The 27,475-nt window shown below is 44.7% G+C and overlaps 2 protein-coding genes across 3 annotated transcripts; one reads left to right on the top strand and one right to left on the bottom strand.

The window, feature by feature from the left end:
- Positions 1 to 4,401: 4,401 nt before the first annotated feature.
- On the top strand, positions 4,402 to 16,751 carry parn (poly(A)-specific ribonuclease (deadenylation nuclease)). Its single transcript, XM_076013353.1, has 26 exons — positions 4,402 to 4,532; positions 4,776 to 4,853; positions 5,850 to 5,929; positions 6,031 to 6,098; positions 6,829 to 6,910; positions 7,006 to 7,066; positions 7,783 to 7,951; positions 8,040 to 8,102; positions 8,229 to 8,267; positions 8,360 to 8,402; positions 8,507 to 8,587; positions 9,635 to 9,691; positions 9,792 to 9,869; positions 9,964 to 10,007; positions 10,107 to 10,149; positions 10,268 to 10,343; positions 10,445 to 10,555; positions 11,623 to 11,692; positions 11,888 to 11,943; positions 12,580 to 12,666; positions 12,766 to 12,840; positions 13,326 to 13,494; positions 14,460 to 14,590; positions 15,268 to 15,334; positions 15,421 to 15,620; positions 16,316 to 16,751. Exons 1-26 carry the CDS (start codon positions 4,514 to 4,516, stop codon positions 16,360 to 16,362), a joined length of 2,094 nt encoding a protein of 697 aa, XP_075869468.1. The 5' UTR covers positions 4,402 to 4,513; the 3' UTR covers positions 16,363 to 16,751.
- A 1,578-nt stretch (positions 16,752 to 18,329) lies between these two features.
- rexo5 (RNA exonuclease 5) lies at positions 18,330 to 27,384 on the bottom strand. 2 transcript variants are annotated; one of them, XM_076013190.1, is made up of 20 exons: positions 27,260 to 27,384; positions 26,211 to 26,465; positions 25,964 to 26,090; positions 25,755 to 25,875; positions 25,163 to 25,267; positions 24,836 to 24,924; positions 24,404 to 24,519; positions 24,140 to 24,278; positions 23,461 to 23,555; positions 23,273 to 23,378; positions 22,911 to 22,999; positions 21,819 to 21,930; positions 21,080 to 21,196; positions 20,799 to 20,936; positions 20,121 to 20,213; positions 19,761 to 20,025; positions 19,012 to 19,133; positions 18,844 to 18,969; positions 18,529 to 18,638; positions 18,330 to 18,449 (listed from the first exon to the last, which is right to left on the bottom strand). In XM_076013190.1, the coding sequence occupies exons 2-20, from the start codon at positions 26,450 to 26,452 to the stop codon at positions 18,395 to 18,397; spliced, it is 2,367 nt and encodes a 788-aa protein (XP_075869305.1). In that variant the 5' UTR covers positions 26,453 to 26,465; positions 27,260 to 27,384; the 3' UTR covers positions 18,330 to 18,394. The 2 variants fall into 2 exon arrangements, with proteins under 2 accessions (XP_075869305.1, XP_075869296.1); XM_076013181.1 differs by having other exon boundaries at positions 18,844 to 19,133.
- Between the last annotated feature and the right edge of the window lie 91 nt (positions 27,385 to 27,475).

The following is a 27,475-nucleotide window of genomic DNA, read 5'->3' as shown; positions in this document are numbered from 1 at the left end:
TGACTTCATTTCTCTATTGTGGGAACAGACATAGAGTTCTCTATGTGTGAAGGTGAGGGTTTGTGTTCATTAGTACAATGGAAGAAAGACTGAATAAGAGTAAAATAGCTCGAGTGCATGTGTACATTGGACTTAGATTTTAGGGTTGACTATGTATCTATCTACAGTATCTATCTGTCTATCTATCTATGTCTCTGCCTTCCTGTGTCATTAAGGAGCTACATGGAGATAGTATGAAATAGGAATAACAGACAGCGTATTTATAAAAGGGTAATGCCTCTATCTTGTAGAGTCACAAGCCTGGGAATTTGGAAGTGATTCATAAAATGACTTTGGCAGCGAGGGCCATCGCAGTCGCATCGAGTGAGATTATTATCATCCTGTGTTCTGCAGTGTGTATGCATTTGCATTGGTGCATACTCATAGCGTGTGTGTGTGTGTGTGTGTGTGTGTGTGTGTGTGTGTGTGTGTGTGTGTGTGTGTGTGTGTGTGTGTGTGTGAGTGTGTGTGTGTGTGTGTGTGTGTGGGACGGGAGGATCTAGCAGCGCAGGCGACTGGAGATCAGTGCATATCCTAAAAAATGGACGGGAGCCAAAGAATTTTGCATACGGAAACAAAATCCTAAGAGCAATCCAGCAGACACAAAAATGTTTCTCATTTCTGCATAGACCGACTGCAAGTGTTTATTAATTCTTCCTTCAGTCAGTCAGTCACTCCACCGACACTCGTGCCTTTGGCTCTGTGTCTAAATGCGAGGCAGACAGTGAAAAACAGCTCTGTCTGCTTCTCCTCCTGCTGATGGCGAGCGCTGACCAAATGTCACACTCTCCTGACCCGCAGTCGCTAATAGCAGGTCACGTGCACAAAGGGACTGGTGGACCAAAAAAAAAGAAAAAAAAGAACCTGCTGTCATTGGAAGCTCCTGCTCAAATGCTGTGGATGTAAAATTATGACAGGATGCAGTCCAAATTCCTAAACTGATGTTTTCCCACCTACATTTACATGTAAATGTAAGTGGAAAAACAATCCACTTATGCTCAAGGTGACATATTCATTTTCCATATTCATTCAAGTGAAGGCGGTAAGTAGTTTGTGGTTTTATCTGGGCACAGATAAAGGTTGTATTTTTGTGTTTTGCAATTGCAAGTGAAAAACACTTCTGAAGTGAAAACTGTCGAATCTGTCAAGATTTTTGTGGCAAAATTCCAACGTGCTACACATAAATATGTTTGTGTGGAATCGCTGTAAAATAAAAGATTGTTTGGTTTTCGGGGGGGGGGGGGGTTCCTACCCATAGAGCAGTGCTTTTTACATATGCACTTTATGTAGCATGGGTCCTGCTCACATATAAGCTCCATCCAGCACCGCCATGGTCTACAGTAAGGCAGCCTGTACTGGCAATCCAGCCCTAGAGAGCCTTTTGCATTCAGGGTCTGCACGTTCGCATCGCCCTCAAATTAAGCAGACGCTCAGAACAAATGCTTAGTCATGATTACTGCTACTGCTAAATGCAGTGGAAACTTTTGCACACACATTTATGCCCAAAATACAGTGCTGACGGAAAGTGTAAAACCTATTTTTACAATTCACCTTTCACTGAGTCCCATCCCCTGTAGTTACTGTTGCTATGCCCAGCGAGATTTTACTGGCTGGGCCGAGAAACGGCACGTCAACCTGGATTTATCAGCGATTTTGGTGAAAGACATTACGATAGGGAGAGCTAGACAGGAAAGGGTTGAGAGGGCTGAGACAATATCTTCCTTGTGTGACAACGACTTCAAGTTTTGCCAAAAGGGGTCAAAAAGATGGTTGGAATAGGTGCATTCATGGGAAACATGGTAATTAAATGGAAAACTCAGCATCCTTTTTGGTTTTTACACACTACTACACCATTAAAGTTTGAGCGTGTAATATATAGAGCGTTTCAGAAGAAACAGCGACATCAAGTGGTTACATGTTAGGTTGCAGCGCTCTACGGCAGGGCTTGGCAAACTGTTTGACTGGTGGGGCCTCAATGGGAGTTGTAAAGAACGAGGGGGATATGCAGAAAAGACATCATGTTGTTTCAACGTCTATTGAAAATGAACCAATGCAAAGTTACAACGAAAATCAGTGTCTTTGAAGCCCCAAGGTGTTTAGCTTACGAAACGCACTGCCAGAGACAGCTGGATTGTCCACACCAGGCTTCCTTAGAAATATGGACCCTTTGCTCTATGTCTATTCTTATGCATAAATAAGAACTGTTGTTTGAGTAGGAAAACCAAATGACTTTAAATTCATTCATCTTTATATAGACCTTATATATACAGTATGTATGGTAAAACCATGTCTCGTTTTTTGCTTCATTGACATGACAGGGCTAAATTATTCTCGACAAAAACAAAAAACGTTAAGTTGAGTGTTTTTTTTAATTGGATATATTGCTTGTTTTTATTATTTAGTCAGAGTCCTGGGCGACTGACTTCCTAAGTTTACTAATTTTACAGCAACATTGTTTGCAACAATGTGATTTTTTTTTCCCCTTGGAGGTGAGAGTGTACAGGGGCATTTAACTAAATCAAGTTTTCTCCTTATTACACACAGATCAAATTTAAAACTGTTTGTTTTGTATTGGCAAATATGGCTTGTAGAATTCTGTGCATCAAGTCTTCAAAGTCAGGATTCATTGCAGTCCTTCCTTTCATCTCTGTCAAAGCCCTTGTCCTCCCACAAGCTCTTTATAAACAAAGAAGAAGACCAGAGAGAGGCAGGCAGGCAGGCCGCAAAGCCAATCTGCGTGTACGGCTATCGAGTCTTTTGTTTATTCGCGCTGATCTGTTACGCTCCCGCAACTCTGAGGAAACTTTTATGCCCCTCAGCTCTCAGCGTCTCAGTGTCTCGGCGTCTTCAGTTTCCGTTCATTTCCAACCCTGCAATCATGGAGCGATAACCCCCACTCAGCCCCCACAGCTAGCACCCTCTACCCCCTTTAAAGCAAATGAATTCTAAATTCTATATTGAGGAGAAGTTGACAGGCAGTGTTTTGAGAGAGCATAAATGTGCGCATGCCTGGAAATGCAATAGAATGAGGAGTGAACTGCAGCTTTCTTTTTTGCCACCCAATGTCACGCTTGATTACAACAGCAATGACACAACTGTCCGAGCAGGTTACAAAAACGTCAGCTGCTGTAAGTGTGTGTGTGTGTGTGTGTGTGTGTGTGTGTGTGTGTGTGTGTGTGTGTGTGTGTGTGTGTGTGTTTGCCCCTTTGACAGTCATGACCCACTGTCACAGTGCAGTTGCACCTTTTCTTTTTCTTTTTTTTACCCCCACCCAAGGCTCAAGTGTTCATAGTCGGAGATCTTGATGGGCAATCTTGCTCGATTTTCACTTGCATCCATCCTTTTGTCATTGCCATCGATCCTTTGCCATGTACGATCCTCCTTTGAGGGAAATGGCCTCATCTCACTCCATTTTGTCATGTTTTTGTACCGTTTCTCCTCCCCATTACAGTACTTTCCTTTTTTTTTTTTTACTCCTTTTGTTGGTATTTTTGCACTCTTTGACTTTCTCACTGTGGTCATTCCCATTGTGGAGCTGTGATGTATTGTGAAAAAAGGACTTTTTGTTGAATGTGTGTGTGTGTGTGTGTGTGTGTGTGTGTGTGTGTGTGTGTGTGTGTGTGTGTGTGTGTGTGTGTGTGTGTGAGAGAGAGAGAGAGAGAGAGAGATATTCACCAGCAGGGCGTAGCACCCCCTTGTGGAGACTAAAAGGGACCGCCTGCTGTATAAAATGTCTTCCCTACTAAAGCAAAGTTTTGTCATAATAAAAAAATAAATAAATAAATTTAAAAAAAAGTCGTCGTCGTCCTCCTCCTCCTCCACTACCACTGTGGCTGGGTTCCTTTCTATGAAAGAGCGAACCCAGCCTTTCCGTTAGTGTTGTGCTCATTAAACAGTTCGCGATAAGATGAAATTTGGCTAACTGAAAAAAATCGCACCAAAATAATGTAAATATGTCAAATCAGAGTTCAAACGTTAAAAAAAAAAAATACACCAAGGAATACATTATAATTTTATAACTCTCCATCTCACTCATAGATAGATAGATAGATAGATAGATAGATAGATAGATAGATAGATAGATAGATAGATAGATAGGGGTTTATTCTATTATTCTATCGGTACGTATATTAACTCAAAAGGTAAGAAATCCTGCAAAATAAAGAGCTAAATCCAAGGAAAAGGGGGCAGATGGTATTTGTCTGCGTTAATTGAGCTGAACATTTTATTTTATCATTTTTATAATTTAAAAAAAATATATACATACATTTTTTTTTTTTTTTTTTTTTTAAGTTTAAAGCCTGCACATATTGCCAATCACAATATGGTCCATGTGAATGGGAAATGCTCCCATTCTTCTCAAAGTCGGCATAAAAACTGGACTTGCACCGGAAGTGCTTGAGAAATGGTTAAAAGCCCGGTGACGGAGGCGAGCTATCGTTAGCTGTCAGCCGGGTTCAGTCATTGTTGAGGGATGGAAGTGACACGCCGAAGTAAGTAGGAAAGTGCAGTTTTGTCCGCGGGTTTCGCAGCTTGCACCGTGTGCCGTGGCCGTACACCGCAAAGTGTCCTCTGTATGCATGCGGTTCAAACGCGTTGAAACTGCCGTTGCTCGGCGTGCAACTGTTAGCTTAGCCTGCTAGCTCGGCGCGTAGCGCCAGCTCACTTTCTCGCAAGGCACGTTATTCTATTCTCGCGTTAATGCACGCGCCCCTCTCTCTGTCTCTCTCTTCCAGATTTTAAAGACTGTTTAAAGACAGTGTACAGCGCGATTGAGGAGGCCGACTTTCTTGCCATTGATGGGGAATTTTCAGGTAAGCCATGTCCATGGCTGACCCGGCGTGTCAAATTGGCTTGAGCCGCCAGACGCGGTGGTTTCTAGATCAGGTTCTAGAGCACCAACCCTTTAGAACGTGAGGGCTGCTTCATGGGTTCTGCATCATATGAAGGGGCAACCACTTTGCCACACGCTTCTGAATTATTTTTTTTGAAATCTCAGTTTGCACTTTGCTATTTATTAATGATACTGAAGACCTTAATGGGTTGTCAATAATTATAAACAGTGACTTAACAACGCTGAGTAAAACTGAATTATAGACGCAGCTCAACGAGTTATGCCATTTTTTTTCTAGAACAGGCATGTGGGCTACTCATGTGGTACTTGGGGGGGGTCTACCTGGTGCCTGTGGGCAATACAGGTACGACCCAGAACATTAGAATATCCTGAAAAGGTTGTTGTGTTTCTGCAATTCAACTTAAAAGGTGAATGTGACATATTATATAAAGGAATAATATGCAAATTAATTTTTTTCAAGTTTTTATTTCTTTGGATTTTCAATTTTCATATCAGGTCTTGCAGCTTAAAAAATAAAACCCTCAAATTTTATAATTTTCTGAGTTTGTGGTTTTAATAAGCTGAAAATCTTAATCAGCAAAGTTACAACAAGGAACTGCTTGAGACGTCAATTTGCGTGGAATGGCTCAATAAAATGTGTTGCTTTCATCTTTGATGTTAAATTGCCAAAATAAAACAACTTTTACTTGATATTCTCATTTTTCGGGTAGTACCTGTATGTTGGTAGCCCCTGTTCTAGATTGATTGATTGATTGATGTACTTTATTGATGCCAAATCGGGAAACTACACTGTTTCAGCACTAAAAAAAAAACAAAAAAAACATATATCCAGTAGTTGCAAAAACACTCAAATCAAACCATGTCCAATAAACAACTAAAGTAGAGGTTCTATCAACCATTAGTGCATTACTTGAGTTCTAGAAGGTTCTGACTCGTTGTCTGTGTGTTTTTAAAGGGATCAGTGACGGGCCGAACGTCAGTGCACTGACCAACGGGCTCGACACGCCAGAGGAGAGATACACCAAACTCAAAAAGGTTTACAGGCCTTGGTTATTTATTTTTTTTGCATTCACTTATTCTGGCCTGCCTGGGTCAACACAGACATTGAATCGATCTCCTGTTTATTGTCCCATCAGCACTCTATGGATTTTCTACTCTTCCAGTTCGGCTTATGCACGTTCAAGTACGACCAGGCGACGTCAAAGTGAGTAATGGCAGCATGGAAGAAGGCCACACCTTGGATTGAATGAAAACTGATGTATTGGGGTGAATGTGAAAGTACTGTGGTCTTACGAGTGGCAGTGCAGGCGTTCATATTTGCACTAAATAAAAGCAAGTCACGGTTGATGCAACATTTTCTTTCCTAATAAAAGTAGGACCAACATTTGGACTCCTTGGATATTAATATTAACTTTTGCTGAATTACCCGAGTTCATTTTTTTTTGTAATATGCTAAAGTCATGTGCCGGCCTATTTTGAAACGATAGCAGTTGTAGCCATTTGTCATCACTTGTCTTGCACTGCAGTCTGTTAAAGTGTGTTCGTGTGTCTGGCATGAAGGCAGAATTTTTCACACTGCACTGTTGGCTTTTAATTTGAAGGCCTCGTTAGTTTATTGGTGGCCACAGCCGTTGGTTTGTTGTTTTTTTTTAATGTTTTGTAGAAAAATTGCATTGTTGTCCCCTTTTTTGTCAGCACAAATCCAAAATTGTGATTTTTATATATATATATATATATATATATATATATATATACATATACATATATATATATATATATATATATATATATATATATATATATATACATATACATATATATATATATATATATATATATATATATATATATATATATATATATATGTATACATATATATATATGTATATATATTTATTTTTTTATTTTTTTTTTTGTCTTCCCCTTTCCTGCAGGTACATCATCAAGCCTTTTAATTTTTATATTTTCCCAAGACCGTTCAGCAGGACGTCACCTGACATTAAGTTTATCTGTCAAGTGAGTCAGATGGACGGCTTTTGATACGATCACGATGTTCCATGTGTTTGGTGTCACTGCGAGACTGAAAGAATTCATGCATTTTATCATTTCAGAGTTCCAGTATTGATTTCCTGGCCAGTCAGGGCTTTGATTTCAACAAGGTGTTCTGTTATGGTGAGTACTGCTGGAGTGTCCGGTCTCACAGGCAGCCTGAGGCATTACCAGTCCAGGATTTCACAGTTGGTTTTGTCATAGGGAATTAGACATGGAAATATTCATACTGACAGGGGTTAGGGCTGGGCGATTTTGCTCAAAAAATTAATTCCCGATTTATTTATTTATTTTTATTTATTTTATTTTTTTCTTCTCTGAAAACTCGAAAACAATCCTCACCGCCCAAATGTTTTGTCATCCATCCAACAAGTGGCATCCTGATTTGGGCTCTAAAATTGCCTCATCTAGTGTCAATTTGTGAAGTGGAATCAACGATCATGAATCCTCTTATTGAAGCTTCAACAGCTTGAGAGTTCCTGAGAGGATGTTGAAAATCCTCTCAACTCTGCAGTCTTGCTTGAAAGGACCTCCATCCAGCGCCGCGTGGACAACTCGCACCTACGAGGTTGCTGTAGGTTTCTGTTGGCCACGCCCTCTGGAGAAATGCAAAGTCCACTGGGCCGAACCTCAAGCAACAGTGGCACTTGTTACAAATTTTTTTTTTTTTTTTTTTTAGAATTTTTAATGATCTATTTCTGAATGTGTTTCAGGGGCGATGTGTTCTTGTGTGCATTTCTCTTGCTACTGGACACCTGCATTTCTCCTACGGGAGATTAATAACGAATCAATCAATCAATCAATCCAATACTATGTCACTGTTTGTTTGCCCACTCGAGGAATCCCATACTTGAACCAAGAGGAGGAAGCCCAGCTGAGGGAGCAGACGGAGGAGAGGAGGAACCAGCATGCCAACGGCATCGGGACGCCGTCCTTCATCTCCCCGTCCTCTTCCAAAGGCCCTGCTCATGTTCCAGAGGAGCACAGAGAATTCATCAACAGGGTTGTGTAGGTGTCGGGACACACTTTCTCGTGTCGAGTGTCGTTGTCGCTAGGTGTTTGTGTTGTGACCGTGAATGCTGGGTTTTGCCTCCAGCGAGAAGGTGGAGGGCCTCACCAGCAGCTCGGAGAAGACCTTGGACTTGGATCCGTGCACTGGGTAACTTCTCAGATTTACTCGGGCTTTGAAATGAGTGATGTTTAGTGTGTGTGTCTCTTCTCTGTACTGGCTTTGTGTTCCTGCGTTCACCTCCTATTGACGTCGTTCCGTTCCATTGATCTCCAGGTTTCAGCGGAAGCTGATTTATCAAACGCTCAACTGGAAGCAAGTACCCCTTTTATTTTCACCACCCGCCTGTAGATTGTGCGTCGGCTCGGCGTCGCGAACATTTTTCAACCTTGTGTTTTATTCCACAGGTTTCCCAAAGGGCTTCACGTGGAGACCATCGAGACGGAGAAGGTGAGGAGTGCGACCGCTCGTTTTTTGATGCGTTCGTGTGTGTGTGTCCCCTCACCCCCCAGAGGAAAATTTTAAACGTTGATGTGGGAACTGTGTGCACGCAGAAGGAGCGCTACATCCAGGTCAGCAGAGTCGACGACGACGAGCGCAAAAGAAGGGAACAGCAGAAACTGGAGAAAGAGCAGGTCGGTTTCACAGGAATTTAAGCCGTTTCATAGGAAGGAATTTCGTATTTTCCCGACTAAAGAGCCAAGTTTTGGTTTGTTTTTTGTTTTTTTTTAAATTGGAAATGTACATGTATAAGCCGCACCGGGCTATAAGCCGCCGATATCTAGGTTGTGAAATGAGATATATATTGGATAGATGGATGGATAAAGACACTGAAAGTGTCGGGAGTTGAACAGCCTCACGAGAGCTTCGTCACAAACCTTTGCTGTGTCTCAATTCGGGCTCTGCATCCTTGCAGTGCGCATTTTGAAAGGAAGTTGCGTCATAGCACTGCGCGAAGGCTCCTCCCAATTCCCAAGGGTGCTTAGGACGCTCCAAATGCGTACTCGTTTTAGCTGAATCGAAGGCTGCACCGCTACTATCCTTCGTGTTCTTGTGTATCCCAGGATGTTTTGCGTGCTGCTGCAAAGCATCCTGGGATCCTGGGAAGTCAGCTCAAACTCGCGCCATCTACTGGCAAAGACACAACATATAAATTTAAATATTGAAGTTTCGCATAGTAAAGTATCCAGTTTTACTTCTTTGAACATCCAACGCCATCGTTGGATGGCGAACCAATGGTTAGCTTGATGCTATGAAAACGTCACTTCCGGGGTTGGCCAGCAGGAGGGAACGGTGGTGATGCAACCAGGAAATACGCCCAAGGCTAGACCGTCCCGTGTGGTTACCGGGGAGGCGGGGTTTGGGTCGGTCCTTCTGGGCCGGGTCTTTGGGAGGACGCTTCCTTCAGACGGAGGACGCTCGGTCCGAAGGGTGCAGACCCTGAATTGAGACACAGCAAATCTCAGTGTTGCTCGCCGTGTCGCCGCTCATCTCGGGTTTTTTTGCACTTCCTGCTGAAGCGCCCCCTGGTGGCTGAAGTCAAAATCCACAGAAAAGCCGCACCTTTGCAATAAGCCGCATGGTTCAAAGCGTGGAGGGAAAAGAAGTAGCGGCTTATAGTCGGGGGGCAGGGGGGGAAATACGGTAGTTTGATTGTAAATGATTTAACGTCCACCCAACAGGAGGAGCTGAACGATGCGGTCGGTTTCTCCAGAGTCGTCCACGCCATCTCCAAATCCGTGAGTCGCCCTGGAAAAAACCCCGAGCCTCCCGTTTCAAAATGTACTGGTGGCGTCTGGCTTTGGCTCCGTTGTAACCCCTCGTTTTGCCGCTCCGCAGGCCAAACTCGTGGTCGGTCACAACATGTTGCTGGATGTAATGCACACCATTCATCAGTTCTACTGCCCCTTGCCGGAGGTATGAGCTCTTTTTAAAACGGTTGAGATGAGCTGTGTGTTTGCGGGGGGGCCGATGTCACTCTGAGTCGTGTCGTTGCACTTTTTGTGCCCAGGAACTTCAAGACTTCAAAGAAGTCACAATGTGTGTTTTCCCAAGGTAAAGACACCCCAACAGAGGCGCATCAGTGGGGTTTTTTGTGGGGCTGTTTTTTTTTGTTGTTTTTTTTAAACATTCTGATATTTTTTCCTTTTGCAGACTTTTGGACACAAAGTTGATGGCCTCAACGCAGCCTTTCAAGGTAGGAAGGCTTTCACTCCAGACATTCCTCCATCATGGGAGACGTTTTAGAAAACACAGACACCCACCCCCCCGCCAGTTGAAAGTGGTGTTGTAATCTTCTCAACACCACGTCTCAGGAGCAGATAACCAACACGTCGTTGGCAGAGCTGGAGAAGCGATTAAAAGAAGGCCCGTTCAAGTCGCCACAAGTCGGTGAGTCCGGCCGTCGACCCGACGTGTGTGTGTGAGTCTCTGTGCTCCCGCAGAGCCGCCCACAGCTTCCGTTTGTTGTCCCCCCCCCCACCCCCCAACAGAAACGGCGGAGGGCTTCCCCAGTTACGACACGGCCCAGGAGCAGCTGCACGAGGCTGGCTACGACGCCTACATCACCGGCCTCTGCTTCATTTCCATGGCCAACTACTTGGGTACGATCTACTGCAGGGGGAAGGGGGCTGAGGGGGTGGGATATGTTACAGCATGTGTAGAAAATGAACAAAAGCGTTGGAACAAAATCAGTGTGTTTGAAGCGCCAGGGTGTTCGGCTTGGGGCTGAAGGATGAATGAATGGCATTTGCGATGATATCGCGATAGGACAAGGTTTCTAACCGCAAACGCTGCGATTTGATTGACGCGAGTTCCGGTCACGTGACTTGCGAGCGGCACCAAGCAAAGCAAAGCAGGTAGTGGGAGGAGTCGATGCTGCGACGAGCTGGACGCACGGAGCGACGCGCCAGGAAAAGAAGGTCTTCCTGGTTGCCGCCAACTGGTGGCCGTAGTTTAGCAAAACAGTGTCGGGAGAGATAATAAAAAATAATAATACTGCCGAACGAACTACCGAAGCAACAAGGAGCACAACAGTCGGAGTTGTGTTCGCTGGCAGTGAACCGCTGCCTCGTAACTTCGCACCTTATAGCGGTTTTCGCGCTGCTAGCGTGTTAGCATCGGTTGAATGAAGCCGTCGCTGTTTTGTGCTTTGTGTGGACGCAAAACAAAATCATTCTGAGCCCGATTAAAATGTCTTGCAAAAAACAAAACTTAAACACTGGTAGATAAATAAAGGCTCTTTCATATTAATTCATGCTTCATTGCGTTTATCTAAGCATTAGCCTAGCCTATAAAAAATAACAATTTGTGTATAACAAATCTGATATGTTAATACATAAAAGGTTTGTTTGTAAAAAAAAAAAAAAAAAAATGAGAGAAAGATAAAAAATAATCGCAAATTAAATCGCAATATTGAGGGGGGGTGGGGGAATCGCAATTAGATTATTTTCCATAATCGTTCAGCTCTTTATTGAAATGACTCTCGTAGCACTGAAACTAATTGATTGACTATTAATGTCATTTCTTAAAGTTCAGCGGGCCGGATTAAAAAGCTTAAAAGGCCGCATATGGCCCCCGGGCCATAGTTTGCTCACGTCTGATCTGGACTGAGGAGTCTGTCTGTCTGCAAACATGTAGACCAATGTGAATTCTGCTTCCCACTTTCCAGGTTCTTTCTTGACGCCACCCAAAGCTTACATCTCATCTCGCTCCAAGTTGATTGAGCCCTTTTACAACAAGTAAGCCATGCAGTTTTATTTTCCTTGTAATTAACCATGGGGAAAAAACGTTTTTTGTTTTTTTTTTGGAATATTTTATTTTCGCCGATGGGAAAATGATGCAATACCCTCACAGTCTTCTCTCTCTCTCTCTCTCGCTCTCTCTCTCTCTCTCTCTCTCTCTCTCTCTCTCTCTCTCTCTCTGTGGTGCCCAAGGCTTTTCCTGATGAGGATAATTGACATTCCCTACCTCAACGTCACAGGACCAGACCGTGAGTTTGTCAATGCAACACAGCAGCAACCTGACGTTGCCGACAACACACAGTCCATGAATCACAGCAATGTGTCGTCGCTACAACGCAGGCTTGAAGTGTTTCTCCACTCACAGTCGGTTTGTGTCGACGTCCCAATTCCTTGCTATTTTTCCCATTCCAATACGATGCCTCGAATACACAAGTTGGTTGTTTTTTTTTTTTAAATACGACACGGAGTGGACTCCATTTTAAAAGCAGCATTCAGCTTTACAGGCGCTGAAAGGTGTCCTCGGCGTGCCCTACATCACTGACAGTTTAGAACACCACCAGCTGGCCAGTAGCAGATTAGATGAACACGACTGCTGCAGCCCGTTCACGTCCTGTCCTGTTGTGTGTATGGGAGCCAGAATCAGAGTCGTCCGAGGCTGCGCGATGCCAACACATATCGGCCTTATTGAAACGCAGCAGATTGGATTAGTCGGCGCCTCCTCGTTGAAACATTTCCCCCTAGATTTTAATTTTGGGAGTCGACGAATTTGAAACGTCGCCTTTTGTCCAAATGCTCTCCAGAAATCGCCTTTGCTTCATCCTCCCAAAATGTCTCTTGTTGTTGTTTCCCCCCCCCCCCCCCCCCCCAAAACCCGGTGTCTTCAGTGCAACCCAATAGAGATCACGTCCTGTACGTCACCTTCCCCAAAGAATGGAAGACCAGTGACCTCTACCAGCTGTTCAGTGCCTTTGGTGAGACGGCGGCGTTGCCCGAAAACACGCTGGAGTTCTCGCTAAACTCGCCTCTGACTTTTCTTTTTTTTTTTCCCCCCATTTGTTCGTCGTCCTCAGGAAACATCCAGGTGTCTTGGATAGACGACACTTCAGCGTTTGTGTCCCTGAGTCAGACGGATCAGGTCCAGATTGGTGAGTTTTAACTTGGCTTGACGTATACACAGGTGCTACCCAGAACATTAGAACATCCTGAAAAGGTTTCTGTGTTTCTGCAATTCAACTTAAAAGGTGAATGTGACATATTATATAAAGGAATAATATGCAAATCAATATATTTCAAGTTTTTATTTCTTTGGATTTTGCTGATCAGGTCTTGCAGCTTGAAGAAAACAAAAACTCATTCAAAATTTCAGAAAATTTGAATATTAAATAAATTCAAATCTTTATGAAAATCTTAATCAGCAAAGTTACAACAAGGAACTGCTTGAGACGTCAATTTGCGTGGAATGGCTCAATAAAATGTGTTGCTTTCATCTTTTATGTTAAATTACCGAAATAAAACAACTTTTACTTGATATTCTAATTGTTCGGGTACTACCTCTGCCTGTCAACTCTGGAACAGGAATCTGTTCCTGCTTTGCTATGTTCTTCTAATGTGCTTTTTAAATTGCCTTCAGCTATGAACACCAGCCGCTACGCCGAGAGCTACAAGATCCAAACGTACGCAGACTACATCCAGAGCAGGCAGGACAAGGACAAGTCGGGTCAGACGGCCAAGTCCTGGGGCGAGGACGGCTGGATGAAATCCCGCTACACCTCCTCCACCTCTGCTTTTGGATACCCCAGGTACGTCTGAGCCCACAGGCTCCCCCCCCCCCCCCTTTTGTCCCTCAGGGTCAAGCGTGTGATATTCTGAGATTTTAAAGAAGGAAGTGCGACGCTGAAGTGCCTCCATGTCAGACTGCAGCAGCTTTCACCCTCTTCCTTTCTTTAAATGTTGCCTATAGCGGCAATAATCAACACGATTGGGTGGTGCACTGCGGCTAGAAGTGAGAGTCTTTGCAGCGGCCAATCAAACACGTCTGTGTGGGGTTCGGGGGCGTGGCGTGGCCTTCCCCATTTCCTCCTAGGGAAAAAAAAATCTCTCTCTCTCTCTCTCTCCTCCGGAGCTTGCCGGCGAACTACGGTGGCCTGCGCACCCAAACCTCCCCTCCCCTCTCCTCGTACACCTCCTTCCTCGAAGACGCCAGCGGTCAACCTCAATACGAGGAGACGTGCTTGTCAGGCAGCTGGATTGTCCATGCCGGGCTTCCTTAGAAATATGAGGGTGCAGGATGGCAGCTAACTGGCAGCAAGACTCCTGCGCTGTGGAGATTCTCTTATTCTACGCTTATCCTACACTTGTACGCTGTTCCTCACGGCAAAAGTAATCCAACTGGATTGCGTGAATGTCATCCGGTGCTGCTGTGGACGCACAACAGACCAGCAAACTGAGATTGGCAGTTTGTGAGCAGCGAGCGTGGCGAGAAGTAGGAAACTGGAACTGTGAGAACCCTTCAGAAAAAGCTTTCTACTGCCATTACACTTTTATCAATGGATTTGTGGGAATTATAATAAATTATAAAAAATCTAAAAATCATAAATCAAGCCAAATATTTTTTTTTTCTCTTTTTTTTTCCCTTTTTTTCCAAGCCAAATATTATTACACGCTGGACCTTTTAAGTACAGCAAAAAAAATGTTTTCATTTGCCATATTTAATGCATTGTCTTCCGCTCCCCGCCACCCACTCTCCCCCTCACCCCCCACACAGATGTTTGAGGAAGCGCAGCATCAGTCCTGTCCAGGGAGGAGAGCCGGGCACTGGAGAGGCTGCGGTCACAGATGGCTGGAGTCATTACTCGTATCCAGACAGCGCCGGCAGCAAGAAGATGAGAACTGACGGTATGGAAATCAGATCCTCGTTAACGGCCCGGCCCGGTCGGATCGGCTGGATCTCTGAGTGGCAGCAGTACCAGTTGTGGGGGGGGGGGAGATTCTCACAGGTGGGGGGCGCTCACAGTGAACGGCCACTCACCACCTGGTGCACTCAGTAATTGAAAATGAATCTAAACTGTGGAGGTAAACTCAGGAGGTTTCTCACACGCGTCCATACAGAGGAATATCACTAACGTGTCATGGAAACACTTTTTTTTTAGCGTTGACACGTCAGCGGACGTGACGTACGGGGTCACGTGACCAGTTCACTGAGTGAGTGATAGTGAAATGGCGCGTTATGATTGGACGAGAGGAGGAGACGCAATATTTTTTTTTCTAGGTCATCAAAGAGAAAAATGTAAAGATTCTTGACAGCAAACAAACAAAAGAAAAGTTAACTAAAAATCAAACCTTAACATTACGCGCCCCCCCCCCCCCCCCCCCGAACCATCATGCGTAAGGTCAGGTATGGAATGGTTAATATCTCTCTGTTAGCATGATAATCCCTCGCCTTGGAAGTGATGAGCACCGGTTTGCTTTTTGATGTGAAGAAAAACATTTGAGAGATTCTTGGCCTAGAAGCTCTCGTTGCACCGTCTTTTGTACCCGCAATGTGTTTGACCGAGCTGCACTTCCTGTTCTAGACGCCGGTGGTCAGACAAACGCTGACGCTGTCGAAAGCAAGACTTCGGAGGGATGGCTGAAGACCACGTACGTAAAGTGACTCTCGTCCTGCCTGCTGGGCTCTCCTCTTCCTGCCGCTTCCTCTAAGAGCCGGCTCTCTGTTTGTGCTGCAGAGATTCCAACTCTGCAAGGCTGAGTCCAACCCCTGAGGAGGAGGAGGAGGAGGAGGAAGAGGAGGAGGAAGAGGAAGAGGAGGAGGAGGACGACGACAAGGATCCCGAGAGCGTTGAGCCAACCGACAATGCCGAGGGGACGGGGAACTGGCTGCAAGCATCGGCGAAGAAGAGTCAGAACAAGAAGAAGAAATCTAAAGGTGCGTTTGAGCAAACCAGTCGTCAAAGAAGTCAACGACGTCTTTGTATGAGAGCAAGCTGACGATGGCTGATGGCTCAACCTGCAGAGTAAAGTCACAAGTCTGACCTGAGCAGTGTCCTTCTGAAGCTGCCAATGGCTGAGTTGGTTCAGATTGACCAAGTCAACTCTAAGATTTATAACGACTGCAGCAGCTCTGTTAACCGTCCCTCAAATCAACACTGTGCTCTCATGGAGTCGAAGCAAAACTACAAAGTTTTCAAATCCATCAAACTAAGACCCCTGTTCAACAATGCTGGGGTGCTATGTTAAAAAAAAAAATCTCTTTATTGGCAAATTGGAGCTCATTATTTAACCTAAGACTGCTGTTTAAAGATCCAGTGTTTGTTTTATTTATTTATTTTTTTCTAAGACCGTTTGTTCCAAGTGACTTTATCGTATTGCCAGTATTCACTTTTATCAATGTTTCTATGGGCAGTGTGTTTAGCTTTTAACATTATTTAAAAAAAAAAAAAGCCACATTTCACACACTGGACTTTTAACACGTTGCTGTTTAAAAACATCATCTGCTCTGAAGTTATTTACAGCCCATACATACTAACAGTTTTAGGATTTGAGAATGATGGCTAGAATAATTTTGAAAAATGGCCCTTGATGTGTGCCCCCCCTACCACCCCTCCCCACCCTCTCCTCTAGGTGCTGAATCCACAAAAACCCTCTTTGAGGTGCCAGAGGTGTGGTAGCGAGCGAGGCTGCCGTCTCGCCACCCGAGCTCCGGCTGACTTTTGTTTGGAAGCACTTGGAAGAAAAAAAAAAACCTCTCCGGTGAGCTCGGACTCGCATCCACTCCAGCAGCTGTGGAACTTCACCTCAGCCAGGCGCTTAGACTACACAATCAAGTGAGCGAGAGAGAGAAACCACAAACCACAAGCCATAAGAATAATAACAATAACAACAACTTCAGCTGCCGTGTTTCCATCCTGCGAACAAGCAGGTGGGAAAGACACGCTGGCTAATCAATGTTCAAACACACCTCTGTAATACCAGAAACGCACACACACACACACACGCACACACGTCAAAGCATGTTCATGTATATTGTTGCTCCGAATGGAATCTGCCACCGGTCCGCATCACAGTTTGTTTGTTTTTTGTTTTTTTACATGACCGCTACACAATCAAGTCGTATTTGGCGTGAGTGGATTGTGTGTGTGTGTGTGTGTGTGTGTGTGTTTGTTTTTTTGAGTGGAGGAGATTTTACATTTTCTTCCAACTTTTGTATGTGTATCTCTTAAAAGTGTGGAGACGGCAACACCACTTGACAGGTCCTGTAGTTTACAATGTCTTGATTTATTTAGTATTTTAATGCCGCGCAATTTTTTTTTTTTTTCATCTTTTAAAAAAAAAAAGAAAAGGAAAGAAAAGAAAAAAGCCTCATCTCCTCGTTTTATCGAACGTATAAACTTCTCAGTGACAATGTGATGTTTCTTATGGTGGCATTTTGATCAACTATAAGAGGTGACAGTTGAGTGGGATGTGCGGGGGAGCGGGTTGGGGGGGGGGGGGGCTGTACAAAATACCATTGTGTTAAATGTTTTGTAACTGTCGTTGTGCGAGTATGTCCACATGCAAAATGTGTCAACGTTAATATGATGTGTACATTTGTTTTTTTTTTTTGTATAAGATGTGAAATATTTCCTTGGCAAGGGGGGAAAAAAAATTAAAGTGTTTCTTAGTACGTTGGTCTCTGCTTCACGTCCATCTGATGTCACCAATTCTCTTTTGTGTCATTTTTATTGATTTATTTTTTTCCGTGACAAAACAACGTGATGATGATGGGGACCCAGTGGCAGTCGCTGACGCCATATTTACGCCACCCTAAATGAATCCACCTCGTAATCTCCTCAATGGGACTCCAATCTATTCAGAATGCCGCTGACGCATCGCATCACCGTCCTATTGGAGAGCTGGTGGAGCCAAATGGTAGTTTCTGGATCATTTAAATTATAATCAAGACTCAGTGACTGAGCCCCCCCCCCCCGATGCTGTCAAAACTTAAGCGAGTCCTCTGCAAAGTTTTAAGAAGTCCACAGAACACCAAACTGTGAGCTTCTTCTCTCACCAGCAGAGCGGACCTCGGTGGCCCAGGCTCAATAGTTTAGAAAGCTTGGGACAAAGAATGCCAGGGATTTATTTATTTGTTGTTTTTTTGTTTTGTTTTTTTTTTGGGGGGGGGGGGGTTAAAAGGGAAAAAGGCGACACGGTGGCGCAGTGGTCAGCGCTGCCGCCTCACAGCAAGAAGGTCGTGGGTTCGATTCCGGGCCTGGGACCTTCCTGTGTGGAGTCTGCATGTTCTCCCTGTGTCTGCGTGGGTTCTCTCCGGGTTCTCCGGCTTCCTCCCACACTCCAAAAACATGCATGTGAGGTCAACTGAATACTCTAAATTGTTCGTAGGTGTGCATGTGAGTGTGAATGGTTGTTTGTCTCTATGTGGCCCTGCGATGAAGTGGTGACTTGTCCAGGGTGTCCCCTGCCTTCGCCCTAAGACAGCTGGGAGAGGCTCCAGCAGAGCCCTGTGACCCTGACCTCAGTAAGAAGCAGGTATGGAAAAAATGAATGAATGATTTATTTTTATTTATTTTTTTAAACATTTTTATTAATGTGACAGCCCTCACAGACTGGAATAAACAGCTACTTTTTTTCCTCTTTCTTTTCTTTTAAAAAAAAGCTGCTTGTGAATGCAGAGGGTTTGCGGTGCATCCCAGGTTTCAGTCCTCAAGAAGCTTGTTTGACTTCCAGGAAGCACAAACCGGGAACGTGTCCGTGACCGCTGGGAGGAGAAAGAGAAAAAGCATTGAGAAATATTGAGCCGAGAGGGAATCTTTCTCCCACGTGACGCCAGTCCTCACCTCAGAAGCACCGCTGACAGGGTTCCGTCTGGCAGAGATCTGAAAAGCTTCCCCAGTCGCCGGTCCAGCTTCTGCATCCTGAGACCCACTTCCAGATCCACTTCTAGATCCTGTGTAGAACACTCATTTATTGTGCTGTGTATTATGGTGGCTTTATGATTTTATATTGGTAAAAGCTTCATATACTGCCCATATAATACATTCATAAAAATGTACAATTGTAGCATTTGGCAGCTAAAGAACTCTAAAGCGTTGAGGATTAGTTCATGATAATGCATCAAATGTACATATTCATAGATCCAAGTCATGAAGCACCTGAGGGCTGCAATCAATCACTTTTCTCTCCTCGCTGTCCCTTCCAGTGTTCTGCTCTGGATCCACCGCCGCTGCTGCAGGTGCTGCTGCTGCTGCAGGTGCAGGTGGTGGTGCTGCTGCTGCTGCAGGTGCAGGTGGTGGTGCTGCTGCTGCAGGTGCAGGTGGTGCTGCCACGGCAACCCAGGAGGTCAGGTGGGGCGGAGTGACGGCGGGACAGACCAGGTAGTTCTGCGTCTTCAGCTCCTCGGAGTAGCTGAGGGCCACCTGCTTGTCCTGTGACCGCTCAAACACTGGGACATCCATCCATCCATCCATCAATCAATCAATCAATCAATCAGCATTTATTATTTATATTTCAGCACTAAATCCCAATCAAAGGTGCCTCAGAGTGCTTTGCAAAATCAGAGCAAAACCAACTGGTCCCCCAGAGCAGTAGAGGGCGACGGTGGGCAGGAAAAACTCAGGGTCGGCCAGGTCCTTTCTTCCATTGGACCCGGCCGACCAAAGACCCGCCTCCCCGGTAACCACACGGGACGGGGACGGTCTAGCCTTGGGCGTATTTCCTGGTTGCGTCACCGCCGTTCTCTCCTGCTGGCCAACCCCGGAAGTGACGTTTTTTATAGCATCAAGCTAACCATCAAATTATCATAACATTTAAATAGGCTTAAATGTTAAGTAGTTAAGTAGCGTGCTGCTTTCACTGCTGTCCGTGTAGAATGTGTTTTTCACGTGTTGGGGGGGGTCAGAGGTCAAAGTTCGTGGTGGCACACGATCCACCGTTAAATCAAGTCCTGGATCCTGATCTTGGTGGTACGGTTGAAGCAATGGCACCGAGACTCTTGCACACGCACACACACACACGCACACACACACACACACACACACACACACACACACACACACAGTGAGTGACTCACCAATCTGTGCGTGTCCCGCTCGTCTTCCCGCCTCGCTGGCCAACACGACGCCGCTGACGGGGCCGAAGCGGGCAAACGCCTCCCTGATCTTCTCCTCGCGCGGTGTCCCGTTGGCCGTGACGGGGGCCGGGACGTGACCTTTGACCTCGGCAGAAGCGTCGAATCCTACAACGGCGTGGAGCCGACCGGAGTTGAGGCCATCGCACGCCAGAGCGTCCAGGGTCGCGTCCAGGTCCAGCGTGGACTCGTCGACGGGTCTGCGGACCTGCAGGGGAACCCGGGAGGGACGCGCGCAGTGGAGCCAACCAGCGGTGAACCGGATGAGTGGGACGAGCGAGGCGGAGGGAGAGAGAGTCTGACCTTGATGCTGTGTCCCTCCACGTCCAGGCCGTTGAAGGCCGCCAGGGCCAGCAAGGCTCCCTCCAGCAGCTGGAACTCGATCCTGGCGTGAGCCTGAGGGGGAAGTCGCTGTCAGATCTTTCTTCAGGGTCATCTTAGGTCAGTGCTTCTCCACCGGTGGGAGGCTCAGCACCCACAGTTCCCTGATTTATAAAGTTGCCGTCCAGATTTATTCAACAGCGCTCCAGTTTAATCCACAAAAATTAAAAAAAAAAAAACCAATCCCACTTTCTATCATATCTAGAAAATACATGAGTGAAATTATTCAACTGAATTGTGTGTCCTGCAAAACAAATGGCCAACATGTAGATATAAAATAATATTATGAAAAACAAAAAAACTAAAGGGAAACTGCCCGCAAGGCTACGACCCCATCAAAACAGCACCACGACCCACTGTGGGTCGCGACTGTTTTCACATAGATGAATCATCATCATCATCATCATCATCATTATTATTATTATTATTATTATTATCATTATTATTATTATTATTATTATTATTATTATTATTATTATTATTACTAATGTATAACTCGAGGCTAACTGAGCTAATGTGTCATTTCAGCAGAGTGCAGCAAACTGGACTGCCTGCTGCAGACGCAGTCAACCAGCAGATGGCGGCAGAGGGCGGACGTACTCTGACGGCGGTGAGCAACATGTGGACCCTGTGGATGGGTCCGCAGCGGGCGAACAGCCGCCTCACCTCCCCCTCGGAGAAACAGGCGGGGAAGGGGCCGGCGAACACGGAGCTCATCCTCCTCAGACTGCCACACACCTGCAGCGCAACACACACACACACACACACACACACACACACACACACACACACACACACACACACACACACACACACACACAATCAGCCAGCGCCTGAGGTGCAGCAGCAGCAGCAGCAGCAGCAGAAGCAGAGGTCCTCACTCTCTGGTGGTGCTGCTCCCACTGGGGGAAGAACCTCTCCAGGCGGCACCAGGACGACGAGAACTGCAGCACCGAGAGGAAGGAGGGACCAGCCCGAGTTCTGAAGGAGGACAAGACCTGAGGAGGAGGAGAGAGGGAGGGACGGGGAGTAGAGAAAGGACGAGGAACAAAGGAAGATAGAAAGAAAGAAAGAAAGATATATAGAGAGAAAGAAAGAAAGGAGGATAGGAAAGAAGGAAAGAAAGACAGAAGGGAGAGAGAATAGTAAGAAAGGAAAAAAGAAAGAAAGAAAGAAGAAGGGTGGATATAAAGGTAAAGAAAAAAGAAAGAGAGGGAGGAAGAAAGAAGGAAGGAAGGAAGGAAGGAAGTATGGAAAGAAAGAAAGAATGAAAGAAATAAAAAGCAAGCAGGGAGAGAGGAGAGTAAGGAAAGAAATAAGAAAAAACAAAGAAAGAAGGGTGGATATAAAGGAAAGAAAAAAGAAAGAGAGGAAGGAAGAAGAAAGGAAGCATGGAAAGAAAGAAAGAAAGAAAGAAAGAAAGAAAGAAAGAAAGGAAGGGCAGTCAACAGTCAAAGGAAGACAGAGGAGGAAGATGAGGTCAGCGTCACTGCAAAACTGGACTGACAGCGTTCCATGAGATTTCCATGACCTCCCCCAAAGCTAGGCTTTATTAGGCTTTATTACTGAAAGCCAAGAAGCTGAAGGTGGGCGTCCTCACTCTGATTGGCCCAGTCTCACCTGCTGGTCTGACTGGAGCCACAGCTGATTGGACGGATCCAGCTGGACGTGATGGGACCTCCTGCCCATGAAGACCACCGAGCGGCCCAGTGAGGCCAGGACGTCAGCGAAGCTGCAGCAGCAGCAGCACACACACACACACACACACACACACAGCAGAGTCAGCAGAGTACAAATACTTTGTCACTGCACTCAAGTCTATTTTTTTTTTAGTGTATCTGTACTTAACTTGAATATTTTGAATGCTTCTTTGTACACAAATATCTGTACTTTGTACATCATACTCATTTAGGAAAACACGCTGGTTTGCTTTTGTGTTTAAAGTGTTGAAAAGATAGAAATTGTGTTGGAAGTCATGTAGTTCCATGCAGTGGGCTGAGGTGGAGCCTGCACTGTCATCTTGGAGAGGGAGATTTATTCTAGAGAACCCCCGCTTATCAACAAAGACACCGTTTCATTTATTACAACAAAAAAAAATACAATTCAATAAAATAACAAAATAAAGGTAATTTAACAATAATAATAATAATAATAATAATAATAATAATAATAATAATAGAATAACAATGAGTTTTTTGGTTTTTTTTTTTACATTTTACTCAAGTACATTGAAGAACCGGTACTTTGTTTTTACTTTCACCGGAGTTCAACAAGTGCTTCCACTTGGATCAGAGTATTTTACTTACACAAGTATCCCTACTTTTACTCACGTACAGAATGTGAGTACTATTACCACCTCTGACAGTCATTCTGTCCTTACTGTTGCTCAGAAACAACTGCAGGGAAACTGGGCAGGTGACAAAAGCTGTTTAAATGACGACTGACAGCTGTGACATTGCTGCCTGTGTTTGTTTGGCCGCTGCATCCTGTGAAGACTTTCTACTGGTCTGGCAGAGACTGCAGGTCAACTGATCACAATGCAACCGATGGTGTTTTGTAAAACTATGGTTAAACAAAGGTTCGGCCTTCCTGCAATCCTCCCTCAAACACACGTCATCAATAATAAGAGATGAAGGCTGTGTTGTTTGATGATGATTGATTGATTGATTGGCTTTGAATCAGCGGGAGGAGTTCTGGTGTGTGCGGCGGTACCTTTGACTCGCAGCCGGTCCAGGTGAGGGATCAGAATCCTCCTCCTCTAACTTGTAACCCCACAGCTTCTCCAGGTGGAGCGCCACCACCTGGCAGAGTGGTGCACACATTGAGTCAGTTATGAACTAAATTATGAACTTTATTTATTCATTTTCATTTTCAGACCATAAAGATACATAACCACCCGAACAGTTACCCCCCCCTCCACCCCCCAAAGCAGGTTGGGACGAGAAAAAAAAAAAAAAAAGGTAACGTGAAAGCTGTACGTTACACTAAGAAGAAATTAAAGACAAATAAAGGTCAAAAGAAGATGGGCGTGACCCAACACGGCAACCACGTGTGTGTGTGCGTGCGTGCGTTACCTGCCGAGGTCCTGCTTTGATAAAGTATTGTGCCAGCTCCAAGGCTGCCACGGCGTCCTCAGTGGGATCGTGACCCTTCCCACCTTCGTCCATCTGGATCTGCCTCCTGAGATTGGAGGGACAGTGGATTTTCAAACGGCTGTCGCAGGTGGATGAGACAGAAGAGGGACGAGTGGGAGGCGACTTACTGCAGCACCACCTCAGCCAGAACCTTCAGCTTGAATTTTTGCCCAAACTCTCGCCTGTACAGCAATGAGGTGTCGATAATATGAGGGTGGATCAACTGCAAAACAGGAAAACATACATTAACCTAATATATATATAATATACATATGTGTGTATATATATATATATATATATATATATATATATATATATATATATATATATATATACATATATATTTATTTATACTGGCAAATCTCATGGCAATGCCAATGATGACCAGCTTCTTTTTTTTTTTTTTCTGATGCAATCGTGAACAATAGCCAGGTAAGATAATGTGTCCACTACCCATTGGCCAGTCATGCGGTTCACTGCAGCTCAGCAGTGAACCCATTTTAGAGCCCATTTTCTGACAGATCAAAGAAGCAATGTCAAAGAAATTGATTTAAAACTAAAGATTAGAGAACTTATGATGCATTTCCATCAAACGTCCGAAAGGTCTTTGTACCAACAGTTTAATTACAAACGATGTCAATTTCAATTTAGTCCATAATAACTACGAATTAGGGATTTAGAACAGGCAGACGGTGCAGTAATGTGCTGACTGAGGCAGCAGCATGCAGTGAACAGTGTTTCCAGCGTTGAACTCAGAGGTTACTTGAGGTCATGCCACGTTCCTCTTCATGCACGTCAGTTTCCCACCTTTAGAGCCACGAGGTCGTTGTTGACCGAGTGGCCCACCAGCACCGCATCGGCCGGCAGCAGACTCTGAAGCTTCACCTGAACATCTCTCAGGCTTGTTGTGATTGGTCGCAGCATCTTCGCAGTTATACCAGAGAACCTGGCCAAAACACAAGTAACTACACAGTAATTATTGTTGTTTTTAAAAAAAATAAAAAATCCTTAAAAGGTCCAGTGTGTAATATTTGGCTTGAGTTGATGATGACGACGTGTGTGCATGTGTACTTTGTAAGGTAGTTGAACACTCTGTTGGGGGGTTTCACCAACTCGTCCAGGATGCATTTCCCATCACTGTCCACCAGGGACACCCGAGCCAACTCGTAGCCCTTCTCTGTCAAACACTGCGGCGCAGAAACTGCATTAGAGGGACCGACCACTGGTTACTTACAATGTTACTGAAGAGGTATGACTGTTGAAGCGGTGTGACAACGTAAATACTGTTTAACACAAGCACTGTTTCTTTTGAAGAAAATCCATTTTAGAAGATCCACAAAAGCGCCATAATAAAGTGTTTATTACCTGCCAGGGTGCTTTTCACATTTCCCTGATGATTATTGTGGGCATAACTGTGCCTGACTGTTTAAAGCAATATTTCACCATGCAGCTGGACTGCAATATTAACGGTCTAATAGTTGCTGATCATATTGAGCATCTCACCATCTCACAGTCAAGTCCGTAAAGAGGGCTGCTGTCTGTCACCTGGTCAGTGCTGTCTGTGCACACAAATTCCTCAAAGCCTGGCATCCCTTTGTTGGAAATAAGCACAAGAAAAAAAAAGAAGCGCAGGAGTAGAGATGACACTGTTATAAACTTCTACAACACGTATTCAGTATCTTTTGTACAAATGTGAAGGCACTGATTGGTAGGTTTATGGATCTTATTGTTCTTAAGCAACAGCAATACCTGTGCATTATATACAATGCCCACGTCAGGTACATGTGTAGTAAGAACAACATCTTGGAAAGTGCTGATCTAGAAACTCACCTTTAACTGGGTAATGTTTGATTTTCTCCTCCTGCGTGAGAAGATAGGCTGTCAGCCCTCGCGTCTGTGTTCCAAACTTCAGTACCACTGGGTGACTCCTCAGCGCTGCAGCAGTGCACAAACAGAAAGGCCGGCAAAAGCAGTCAATCGTTTAGGGTTTCTTGCTCAAATCTTGGGGATTATAAATCATTTATTTTTTTTATCTTTATGTGTATTTATGAGAAAAAAAGAGAATTACTGAGTGGCTAGAAATGGAAAAACTCCTCAGTGCTTCTGAGGCGCTTCCAAGGCTTTTGATCGTGCAAACTACGGAAAGTTATTTAAAAAAAGATTGAGCTAAGCAGGTGCTCCTAAATACATCGTAAGAATCCTCTTGTGTTGGTATGCACACCAAACATACCACACAATACCACACACATAACACAACCTTGAGTCTGTTCATAAAATCCATCTATCTACCATGAGCCTCCATAACATCCATATCCATGGTCTGCTGTGATTGGCCACAGCAGACCTTTTCCAAATAACGGCAACTCCAATTTTACTTGCAAAACCAAAGTGCACGCAGGAAGGAAGAGGTGTGCTTCCTCACCTTTGTGCAACTGACTGCTCTCACTGGGTCCCTGCGACGCAGACAGTGCATCTGACTGAGGCACCGGACTGGAGAAGATGTCGGACGCCAGCGCTGTGGACGACGGAGTGAAGGTGACCCTCTAATGGGAGGAAAATCAAACACCTCTGTTAACCCAAGAGCATCGGCCACCCGACGGCGGTTTCTCTCAGCGGGCAGGGACCACTCACTGTGCTGTAGTTGGTCCTGAGACGTGGCAGAGACAGGAAGTGGTTGTAGAAGTCACTCTGGGTGAGACCATCCACAATCACGACATTTAAGGCCTTGATCCTCCTCTGGTGACGGAGTCTGCACCAACTACAAGTAGCGTACACGCAGACACAAAGGAGCACAGTGAACTTTAAGCACATCATTCATTGGAGCAAAAAATAATAAATACCTGACAGTATGAAAACATTTTCTATCCCATGACATCACCTGGGTTGTTTAATGCCGCCCTTTTTCCCAAGGGCGGCATAATGCAGCAGCTCTATCAGCTCGTTAAGAGCGACTGGTTGTTGACTCGGTTGAACACAGATCTTCGGTGGGTGAGAGGAGCATCCACTCTCGGCCTCATCGTGTTCACGCACTGTTTTCAATCTCTTGGCGTCATCGTGGGCTTCAGGGGAAACACTCTGTCTTTTCCTGGTGCTATGTGTTGCTGATGACAGTTCCATCATTCAGCAACAGTCCCTACAGAGAAACATGGGGAAAAAAAACAAAAACAAAAAAAATGACATTGTCTTGCTGTTACTTTCATTCTTCTTTCATTAATTTGCACATTGGAACATTATTTGTAGTTTTTTTTTTAATTATTATTATTATTACTCTTGTGTGTTTGTGTGTTTTATTTATTGTCCTGAGTGTTTTATTCTTAGCGTTTCATTTTGTGTGTTTTGTTGTTGTTGTTCTCTTACCTGAGAACTACCTCAAACGAAAATTTCGTAATGTGCACATCATAACAAATAAACAATCTTGAATTTTCATATTTATATGCACATAGGACGTTTTATTACTAAAAATGTAAGTTGAACGCTTAATTTGTCAAGAAAAAGAGCCAATAAGAAATAAGAGCCACTCGTTTAATTTTCATCACCCAATGTCACAACCGTGTCATATAGCAGTAATGACTTAGTACTACAACAGATAGGACTGTGGGATGGGAATAAGGAGACAGACACACTGCAACAGCCAGGTCAATAAAGTAAATAAACTGTTCGACTCTTCTAATGGGATTCGGGGGTTGGCTCGACTTTGGTTAAAGATACGTGACTTTGTAGCGAAACAAAAATAAATTAATTAATTAAAAAAAAAAAAACTTTATACGTAGCGGTGTTAAAAAGTTGGAGTTAATACATTGTAAAGTTTGGTCAACGTTACGTATCGCCTCCCTTTCGAAAGGCTTCTTCAAATATATGTGTAGACTTAGCACCTCTGGGAATGGAACTACGAGACAATGCGAGTAAATATAAAACACATGACTATACCGTTGATCGTTGGTCCAGCCGGGTCTTCGTTCACGTTGTCGAGGTTTCGGCACGCAGGCTAACTCCGCCTACTTCCTGGTAGCGTCATTCTACGAACTACGGAATCCGAGTTTGGACAAATGTCATTACAAGCGTTAACGTGCGAAAAACTTGAAACCATAGTAAAAGGGGTGGGACCCGGTCGTGTAGCCCCGCCCCCAGGCCCGGCTCTGACTT

This window comes from Nelusetta ayraudi, unplaced genomic scaffold (genome assembly GCF_046127955.1).
Source record: "Nelusetta ayraudi isolate G7.1 ecotype Tasmania unplaced genomic scaffold, CSIRO-AGI_Nayr_v1 ptg000006l, whole genome shotgun sequence".
NCBI lineage: Eukaryota > Metazoa > Chordata > Actinopteri > Tetraodontiformes > Monacanthidae > Nelusetta > Nelusetta ayraudi.
The sequence above is the reverse complement of the archived record's forward strand: the minus strand, read 5'-3'. Positions and strand labels throughout refer to the sequence as shown.